At 47.9% G+C, this 10,191-nt stretch overlaps 1 protein-coding gene and 1 pseudogene across 7 annotated transcripts in view; one reads left to right on the top strand and one right to left on the bottom strand.

Moving 5' to 3' along the window:
• The first annotated feature begins 3,032 nt into the window (after positions 1-3,032).
• LOC143503937 (protein HEXIM1 pseudogene) lies at positions 3,033-6,029 on the top strand (annotated as a pseudogene).
• The window catches only part of arhgap23a (Rho GTPase activating protein 23a), a 72,518-nt gene continuing 68,295 nt past the window's right edge, over positions 5,969-10,191 (bottom strand). For 5 of the 7 annotated variants that reach the window (XM_076995706.1, XM_076995705.1, XM_076995703.1 and 2 more), the window contains 2 exons: positions 9,028-9,059; positions 7,553-8,810 (listed from right to left, as the gene is read on the bottom strand). In XM_076995706.1, coding sequence (XP_076851821.1) covers positions 7,701-8,810; positions 9,028-9,059 — 1,142 coding nt within the window. In that variant the 3' untranslated portion in view covers positions 7,553-7,700. Of the gene's footprint in view, positions 8,811-9,027; positions 9,060-9,775; positions 9,801-10,191 lie in introns of all 7 variants that reach the window. The other 2 variants (XM_076995709.1, XM_076995708.1) reach the window with 2 other exon arrangements.

The raw sequence follows: 10,191 nt of genomic DNA, 5'->3' as shown, positions 1-10,191 counted from the left end.
CAAGGCGTGGAAGATGTGCATGTCCTGCAGGCGGGCGGTGTGACCATGGACGTAGTTTTGATTTCATAAGTGGGGGGGACACAACCTGGGGTGGCGAACTGTTGAGCGGGGGGGGGGGGGGGGGGGGGGGGTTGAATGAAAATTGTTGAGCGCTGTGAACAAAAATTGTTGAGCGGGGGGGGGGGGGGGGGGGGGGGAGCTCGGAGCTGCATGATCCTAGTGCTAGATTTGTCGCTATTTGGATATTGTTTTTTTAACCGTTAAAAAGTGGGGGGGGCATGACTTCGTCGCTACTTAAATATTTGGTTTTAACTGTAAAAACTGGGGGGGACCAAAACCGGCTTTTGAAAAAGTGGGGGGGACATGTCCCCCCCGTCCCCCCCCAAAACTACGTCCGTGGGTGTGACAGTCTGGTGCTGCAGGGCAGATTTAACAAGGGACTTCGGAAAGTTGGAAGTGCGAAGAGGCAACTGACACGAGAGCTGGCAGAAACCCATCCCTTCTCCATGTCCCATCCTCACGTCTCTATGTACGGATTGGACTAACACAGGTCTCTCTGTTGCTAGTCCTTCTGGTTAATACGCAGCCACAAGTTGCGTTTTTAAAGCTGGTAAAGGTGACAGAAAAAGGTTAGGCTGAGGTGAACTGACAGTTCTGGCAGTCCGTTTAGACACGGATGGTAATCTAACAGAAACAACAGACAACGAGAAGAAAACAGGTGAACTCATTCCGCAGACAACAGACAGCTGTGGGTCAAAGGTCAAGCCACTAAAGTAAATTATGTGTGGATATTTCTGTCTATTCTAACTGCAGATGCATGTTCTTGTCAAAATGCTAATCTGTTACACACACACACACACACACACACACACACACACACACACACACACACACACACACACACACACACACACACACTCCAGTGTTTCCACAGATAGGCTATTATGCAGCTCCAAACAGTTGAACACACAACACACCTACAGGAAGCTGGAATATTTAAACCAGTGTTTTCAAGTAATTAGTTTTACATTCACTGACAAATAAAAAAACTGCATCAAACAAACAAAACAAAAAACTAAACAAAAGGCCAACTCAAGTGCTTCTTACATATAAGCTGCTCTCCAAAAGTAAATGGGGGAACAATACAGGATAAAAAATATCACAAGCACCAATTTCTGGTTATTCCAGTTAGTGTTTATTGTACACATGTTCATACAAGCCCAGATTAACTGGAGCTGACTGTTGAGATACACCTAAAGATCTCAGTCTTAAAGGAGACTGATGTGACAAACAGCTGAGGACTACATGTAGCCAGCAGCGGGAAGCAAGGGGAGGGAACGCAACCCTGGGACCTCCGAGACATATTCAATACTCCACACACTGCAAAGGCATGGTGATACATTCACTTCAGCTCACTAACACAGAGAGAACACTGGAGTCTTGGAATTAAGGAGAGGTTCACTATAACGAGGGAGGCTGAGGTCCACTACTGCTGTGCCCAACACAATTCTACCTGATACACTTCAGTCGTATTTTAATTCACTGCTCCAAAAATAAATGACAGTGAAAAAGAACAGCTTGCGAGGTAAACTGATGGCAACTTTAAAATAGTCACTAATTATACTGGAGATGCAAGGAACTCTATATGACGTCTAAAATGCATAGTATTATTATTTGTGTGAAATTATCTTTTTCATAAATGACAATTTAAGGACAATTGAAGACAGTAAAGCAACATATGAGTGAAATGAGTGAATGAGTGAAAACGGAATAAAATGTCACACTGACAAAGGCTGAAGTAAAGAGTTGTTGTTAAGGTCATTTTACAATAATCTGAGAGCGTGTAAAAGATGCGTGGACAAGCAGGCCAGAGCCGCCATTAACAAGTGCAGTATTCGTTTACATGATTTCTATGTAAAGTGCGTTTGCGTGGACTAGCTTGGTCTTGCGTGGTCTATGGCAGTGGACTAGGTGGACTATAGTTAGCACCCAAGACATCAGGCAACGTCCGTTAAAATGATTATTACTGAGCCCACAAGCCCACTGAAACTTGAACACACAAACTTCTAACGGCCTGACTTGAGGGAGATCCAAACGATCATTATTTGGAAGTAACTGCAACCGTAATAAACCTCGGCGTTGTACAGCTTTATATATTATTAAATCACACAAGGGCGTACAGGTACCCAGCAGACGCGGAAAACTTTGTTAGCAGCCTAAGTGTGTCCTGGAGATGTTTGGTTTATGCTTGGGCAGCACTGAAACGAGCTGAAGACCACTGATTTTATACCGTAGATCCAGAATACAGAATCCAGAATACAAACAGATTGGTCTAATTTGCCGCACAATGATAAAAACGTCTGCTAATCCGGTTTAGCAACATATTTCTGTATGCAAAGAAGAAACCAAAACGAATCTCGATTTTCCATGAACGGGTGAACAAGCTGTGTTTCAAGTGATGTTTTTCACTATAAAAAAGTTCAACACTTTTGCTGTTTTTTTATAAGCGTTGTTCAACTGAAAGTTTTAAAAGTTGCATTCATACTTGTCCTCTAACGCGGGACTATTTGTAAAGTGGGCCTTAAAATATATCAGTGGCTGGCGGGGAGAAGCCCACTGTACGTAGGCTAGAAGTGTTAAAGAGCATTTTACATGTTCATAATGCGTTTGAGAATGAGAAACATTTGTTTCATTTACAGTATCGTTTTTATATCGTTTTTACTACAACTTGTGTAAAAGCATAAACATGTTCGTGAAGTTTTTCTGTCATAAAATCCGAGATTTTTTTACTTGGAATTTGGAAGAAGTGAATCCGGGTTGGGTTTTGTGCTAGGGCTGTTCGAAGTGTTTGATTGACGTTCTTGTGAACCAATGAGGTTACCCTTTTATCTTAGCAACAGCGCAGCCGTGCTTTTATCCAATAGAAAAGGGAGAAGGGAAGCTTCACGTCCAAGCGTACGGCGACATTTGATTGGCTTTTATAGCGACCAAGGTGCTTGGAATGCTGGGTTAAGTAGTTTTTTAAGTGTTGTTTCTTCGTAAACGATTCGCCTCGAAACTACGTTTCCCATTTATTCGCGTGCGAGACGAACGAAGCACGTTGCGTGAAAAGGGGCTCGTACTCGATATAAAAACAGCTGTCCCCCTCCCTCACTACAGTGCGTTAGTTGACGTTGTGACGGTATGTGCCGCATTTAGGAGATGGTCTCAAAATCGGCGCCGAAACGGTTAACGGTAGCTACTTCCGAATAATCTGTGAAGTGGTTTAACAAATGTCAGCACAAGAGGTAGTTGTTACCGACACGGCTACGTTTTCGTGCAAAACCCGCTGGGAGAACTTTGCAAATCTCAGGAATGAGAGGCGTAACAGTTTGCAGAAAGTTAGATTAATTTATTTGCTCTTAAGTTTGCCTTATTACACCTGATATATTGGACGGATTAATTCCACACACGATGTCAGAATCTGACGGTAAGGAGGACCTTAACGTAAACATTTCAGCGCCTTCTGAAGTTGGTGCGGTTAACAATTTGGAGCATCTTTCGGTCAACAGCAATGGTGCACCCAAAGCGGACGACAGGGGGCGATATTTGGACAGTCAGCAATACTCCAACGGAATAAAAAGCGACCGAACAGGGGGAGTGAAGTTGCGCGGAGAGCGACGGAACCAGTGTCCCGCTGCTTCAGACGAGCGCGCACGCCCCACGTGCGCAACCTCGTCTCGAGCGAGTCACGGGCACGATACCGACCCGGTTTTAGCCGTGGACGCGATCGCTGCTGACGGCAACAGCGGTGATGGACCAAACGAAGAAACCCATTGTCAGTCACGAGCTGAACGAGGCGAGGTGGATCCCGCCACCGGTGGTGCGGGTGCCGATGCGCGCCAGGCGAAGAAAAGACACAGGCGGCGACCCTCAAAGAAAAGACGCCACTGGAAACCGTATTATAAACTTTCGTGGGAGGAGAGGAAAGCGCTGGACGAGCGCGAGACTGCGCGAGCGGCGCGCGTGCGAGCGGAGATGTTTGCCAAAGGGCTGCCGGTGGCACCCTACAACACCACCCAGTTCATCATGGACGAGCACGACCGGGAGGAGCCCGACCTCAACACCGAGACGGTCGGAGTGTGCCGCACACCGGGATCAGCTACCGAAGACGAGCCGTTGGACGTGGACGACGGGGCCGACGGCGGCGGCGCGGGGGGCGACGGCATAGGGCGAGCGGGTGGCGCGGGGGGAGAATACCTCCAGCGAGATTTTTCGGAGACTTACGAAATGTACCACGTCGAGAGCCTTCAGAATATGACCAAACAGGAGCTCGTTCGGGAGTACCTGGAGCTGGAGAAGTGCATGTCTCGTTTGGAGGAGGAGAACGCGCGCCTGCGCGTGCCCACTGACGCGGAGAGACCGCGGCACGCGCGCAGCACGGAGCGCATCCGGGAGTTGGAGCGTGAGCTGGAGGCGCTGCGTGCACAACACACGGGGCTCCGGACACACAGCTCCGGACACACCCGCACACGCCACTAATACTCGGTCATGTCAACTACAATTGACAATTGAGGTTGATCTGAACCTGCACAAAGATCATCATCTCTGGGCTCCGAACTGTACGGCGGTGCGAGTCTTTCTCACATGACTTATAGAAGATCAGTGTACTTTTATTGTTTTTTTTAAGAATAAAAGGTTGGGGTTAGCTATAATTATAATTTGGCTAAGGAGTTTTTTTATTACCCTTGAGAAAATATTTGATGCACTTGTGAATCAGACCTGTAACTTATGACTGTGTAACGACAGAGACGTTCCTGCAGTGTTTGGTTTTTTTATGTATTTTGCTTGAATGTGAAGTGGGACGTGACCGCGACAGCCAGGCGGAACGTTTCCCGCGATACATGTAAATGTAGCCTACAGATGTAACGCAGAAATACGGTGGGTGCGAGAACATTAGTCCAACATGCGACACGGTGGTCAGCTCTCACCCTGGGAGACCTCATCTCATCTGGGAGAGCGAGCAGGTCGCGGAGAAGATCTCGGACTGGACTCTCCAACTGCGACAACAAAACAGATTTGTTTGTGGGCGGGCGGTTGTGTTCAGCATTCTGTACTGTATTAGGTGGTTTCCGCTGTGTCGCTGTTGAATCAGATATGTTTTATATGTTGTACACATTCCATACCCACAGTTACTAATAATTGGCCCGATATGATGAAAGCATTGCAACCCTGCAGGTTAAATATGCATTTTTTTAAATGGAGGATTAACAACACTCGTGCTACACAATCAGTTTCGTATGTGTCCACAGGGAGTGCTCACGTACAGGTTTCAGTTCTATACCACGTTCTAGGAGTCTTTTAGTGTTTATACTGGAAGGCAATTCATTTTTCTGTCTTCCTCCAATTGTAACCTGTGTTGTTTCAAAGAATCTCTGTATTATGGAAAGTTACAGGAGATTATATCCTTCAGGTCTGACATTGGGCATCTTGTCAATGGATTACAGTAACAGCACCTTTATCTTTAAAAAGCTATGTAGCTTAGTTTTAAAGAGAAACATCAAAACCTTCAACTGCATAGTCAAATCAAAACTAGAAAAGTAGGAAGTTGTAGAAACATTTCGTGCAATGTAAAATGAGGACAGGTTTTCATGCATTGTGAGAATGTTAGCCTTAGTCATTTCCTTCCTCAATTAAATACAGCTCTATACTGTATATTTCTAGAATAAAAGTATATTTGTAGAATTAAAGACCCATGAATGTGCACAAAGAAATTTTGTATCAATCAAAAGCGCACACACTCAGCAGAACCGGTAGTGCAATGACTTACGAGTCTTCAACAAAGCAGACCCGCAGAAGTTGTTCTGTACTGCCCAATACAGAGTTTATTAAAGCAGGAACATTATCTCACACACACTTGTTTGCAGGTTAAAGTTCTTCTCTTTGCATTGAGGTGTATAGATTTCTGCATAGTACTTGTAAGTCACAGAGAAAGGTCATTTAGGAAGAAATAAAGACCAATCTATTGGAGTTTAATTCTGTTTTTTTTTTTAAACAGGTACACCCCAAAATTCCAAATAAAAGCACTTATTTATACAAAAAATATATATATATAATATATACTGTATTCAAAATCAAAGACATTAAGGAACACATTTCAAGTAACATCTTGAAAGAAACAACTCTGCATGTTGTAAACCATATAAAAAACATGTTAAAAACAAATATGTATATTATATGTCTATTTACACGGTTAACTTAGCAAGGCCATTTGTACAAATGTTACAAAAGAGTGGAATGCAGAAACACACTTTACACAGATAATTCCAGACACACACACAAACACCCTGGTGAAGAAATGATTAGACCGAGCACTCTGTGGCCGGTCTGTGTGTGTCTGCAGGACCACACCACAGTTGCCGTTCTGGGGTTTCTTAGAGTAACAGGGTCAAGGGTCATGGGTGTTTGGCGTCAAAACACTTTTCCCTCTGGCAAACACTGTATCACTAATACTGCACTAGTGGTGTCTTTAAGTGTACTGTTGAGTGTGTTATGTGTGTGGTTTGGCATGTCCTCCCCTGGTGTCAGGGCACAGGCAGACACGTGATTCCTCTGTCACTGCAGCACACAGTAAGCAACGTAGCACTCACGTGTTCTGGTGCCAGGAAGTGGGAGTTTGTGCCACACCCCTTTGCTACATCATGTAAAAAGGATGAAAAGAGGAGCTCAGGAGAGAAACTATGGCAACCTGTAAGACGCAAGAGTAACTTCTGCATGCACAGCAGGTATGGAGGAGACACAGCAGGAAAGGGATACACACACACACACACATATATATAACAGAACACACACACAACTGAACACACACATACACAGTGAGTATGTTTTCTGAGGCACACACACACATGAACTCACACACACACACACACTGTCCTAAACTCCAAGTCCTATTTTGTTGTTTCTGCTGTCACAAGCATTCGTAAAAACGGGAGGTAGGTGGAGCCCGGCGTGCAGACAGGGCATTGGCTGCTGAGTGCTGGGGGAGGGGCTGTCCTCTATCATAGAACCTTGGAGAAGGTGAACTGGGGGGCGGTGCAGGAGACATGTTGTTTTTGTTGTTGCTGGTGGCGACAGTGGAAGTGAGGGGCGGGGCCTTGCTGGAGGTCTCGGTGGGCGAGGCTACCACAGTGTGTCTCCTCCAGGCACGCCTCTTCCTGCGCGTCTCTGGCGAGAGTGGCTTCCTGCGGTCCGAGACATGGAGGTCGTCAGCCGAACCCGTGAGCCCCGCACGCACCTGCTCTGCCAGCGAGCCCCGCCCAGGACAGAAAGAGCAGGCCTCGCTGGGCCCGGGTCGGCCGGCCCTCTCCCGACCACCACCACCAGGGGGTGTTTTGGTTCGGGGTGGTGGAGAGGGGGAAGGGGAGGAATCTGGGGTCCTTGATGGCAGCAGGTCCTGCTGTTGGTTCTCCACAGAGACGGAGAGTTCTGGAATGTCCAGAGAAATAGGTTTGGATTTTTCCGTCTTTAGTCGGCGGCGGGCTAAGGTGTCACACTGAATAAGGCGGTGTGAGTTGAATGAGGGCCAGGCGTGGAGGCGCTGGGAGGTGGAGGAGGAGGTGGAGGAGGTGGAGGACCGTGCTGCACCCTCGACCGCAACCCCCGGCTTGAGGTTAGGGAGTGTAGCAGGAGTGGGTGTGGTGGGAGTGGGTCTGGAGGCGGGGTCAACAGCAGGGGGGTGTGGTCTGTAGTGTGTGTGGAGGAAACTTTGCGGCCTGGATGAGGTGTGTAGGGGTGATGGTGAGGTGTGTGTGTGCAGAGGTGACGTTGTGGTGTGTGTGTGCGGGTGAGACAGTGAGGTGTGTGCTTGCCGGGGTGACAGGGCGGTGTGTGTGTGTGTGGGTGATGGGGAGGTGTGTGCGTGCGGGGGTGATGTTGTGGCGTGAGTGTGCAGGGGTGGTGGGGTGGTGTGTGTGTGCGGGGGTGATGCGGTATATGTGTGTGAGGGTGACGGGGTGGTGTGTGTGTGCTGGGGTGACGTTGCGGTGTGTGGGGGTGATGTTGCGATGTGTGTGTGGGGGGGGTGATGTTGTGGTGTGTGTGTGTGGGGGTGATGTTGCGGTGTGTGGGGGTGATGGGGTGGTGTGTGTGTGTGAGGGTGACGTTGCAGTGTGTGTGTGGGGGGGTGATGGGGCGGTGTGTGTGTGGGGGGGTGACGTTGCAGTGTGTGTGTGGGGGGGTGATGGGGCGGTGTGTGTGTGGGGGGGTGACGTTGCGGTGTGTGTGTGTGACGTTGCGGTGTGTGTGTGCCTCTCTGGCCTCTCCTGGGTTAGAGAGCGTGAGGCAAAGCCGCTCTCATTGTCTGTCTCGCTCACTAGCTCGCTCTGTTCGTCATCTGCGTCTTCACCCCGCCCTTCTGATGCTAAGCTCCGCCCCAGGGTGGAGAGGGTGGAGTAGCCGGAGACGATGGAGCGAGCATCCTCCCCTCGCCAGCCTCGGCTTTTCACCTCTGACCTCTGGTCTTCTTCCTCACTCAAAAGCACAGACTGTGACTCCTGGCCACAATCATCTTCATCATCCTCCCCCTCATCGTCCTCATCCTCCTCTGCCTCTGCACGTGGGGCGGTGTCAGATTGCCCAGGCTCCACCCCCTTCCTGCTCCCCTCCCCCGTGAGGCCGGCTCTGATTGGCTCTTGCTCAGACTCATCATCAGTGCTGGATCCCAGGAAGTGAGCGGTAGGTCGTTTCCTGCGCTTGCGTGCCATGGCCGACATGATGGACAGTGTTGCCAGGAAGTCCTTGGCTGTAAGATCACGCTTTGAGCCCCCTGACCCCTGGTTGAGGTCAAAGATCAGAAAGTCATTTCAGGTGGTCATGACAAACCAGGTAATAGAAAGGTAATTTAGATTTCAGATAAAATTACATAATGGTAAACCAATAGAATTCAAAAGAATAAAAAGACATCATTATTGTTGCACATATAAAGTTAATAGTCATCATACGTCAGTGTTTTCAGCAACTAAATGCAAGAATGGAGTCTCCAGTCCTTACCTTTGATTTCACCGAATCACTGTTAGTTGAGTCTGTGGAGTTTGAAAGGGAAAAATAACAGATAAAGGAGAAAAGAGAGAGGGAGAGAGGAGAGAAAAGGAAGGAGGGAGAGAGAGGAGAGACAGAGAAGAGGGAGGGAGAGAGAGAGAGATGAACATCATGGCGTTGGGGTATGTTCGTACGAAATGAGAGGCACAGAGGGATCGACATGTGAATGGTGGACCTGCTGCCGCCCTTCTGGTGTGTTTTATAATGGTGTCATGTGGTGTTTATATGTTGTGTGTTGGCCTCTGTGTCTGTCATTCACAGTGAAGCCCTCCCAGCAAGACACTGTTCACACCAGAGCCACACTAAGCACTGAGCTGATTCATTGAACTGATTCACTAAACTGATTCACTGAACTGATTTGCTTTTTAAATGGCACTCTAGTGCGAACAGGGTCTTCAGAAGAAGCCAAGCGGTCCAACTCGGCAGCATTAGGGAAGAACCACACACACTGATGACATCACGTCACAAACTGATGACATCGACCCGTGAAAGTAGCCAGGTGAAGCCAGAGGCAAGGGTAGCGAGGCGATCTCAGCGACACGAAGGAAAACACCGCCACATACACATAGGACACGCGTTTCCTTAGCAACACCCTCACAGATACTCCTGTTAACTCCCACAGCCGTAAACATCCATTTACACAGACACACACACACACACACACACACACACAGGGTATGGCAGGCAAAACCCATCCTACCGCAGTGACTGCTCCACAGGCTCAGCTAAAAGGCATGAGAATGTACAGAGAGAAAGAATAAAGGAGAGGAATACAAAAAAGAAGAGAAAACAGATTGAACCAAACAAAAACAGAAAAGTGCAGAAAATTCAACATGCAGGAAAACCCGGACAATAAGAACTTGTTCTCTAACGTCATCAATCAGACTCACCAATCAGACTCACTCAGACCTGCTCTCTAACGTAGCGTCAATCAGACTCACTCAGTCCTGCTTTCTAACGCAGCATCAGACTCACTTAGACCTGCTCTCTAACGTAGCATCAATCAGACTCACCCAGACCTGCTCTCTAATGCAACATCAGACTCAATTAAACCTGCTTTCTAACGCAGCATCAATCAGACTCACTCAGTCCTGCTTTCTAACGCAGCATTAATCA

The sequence above is a fragment of the Brachyhypopomus gauderio genome, chromosome 2 (genome assembly GCF_052324685.1).
Source record: "Brachyhypopomus gauderio isolate BG-103 chromosome 2, BGAUD_0.2, whole genome shotgun sequence".
NCBI lineage: Eukaryota > Metazoa > Chordata > Actinopteri > Gymnotiformes > Hypopomidae > Brachyhypopomus > Brachyhypopomus gauderio.
Note: the sequence above shows the minus strand (reverse complement) of the source record. Positions and strands in the feature narration are given on the sequence as shown.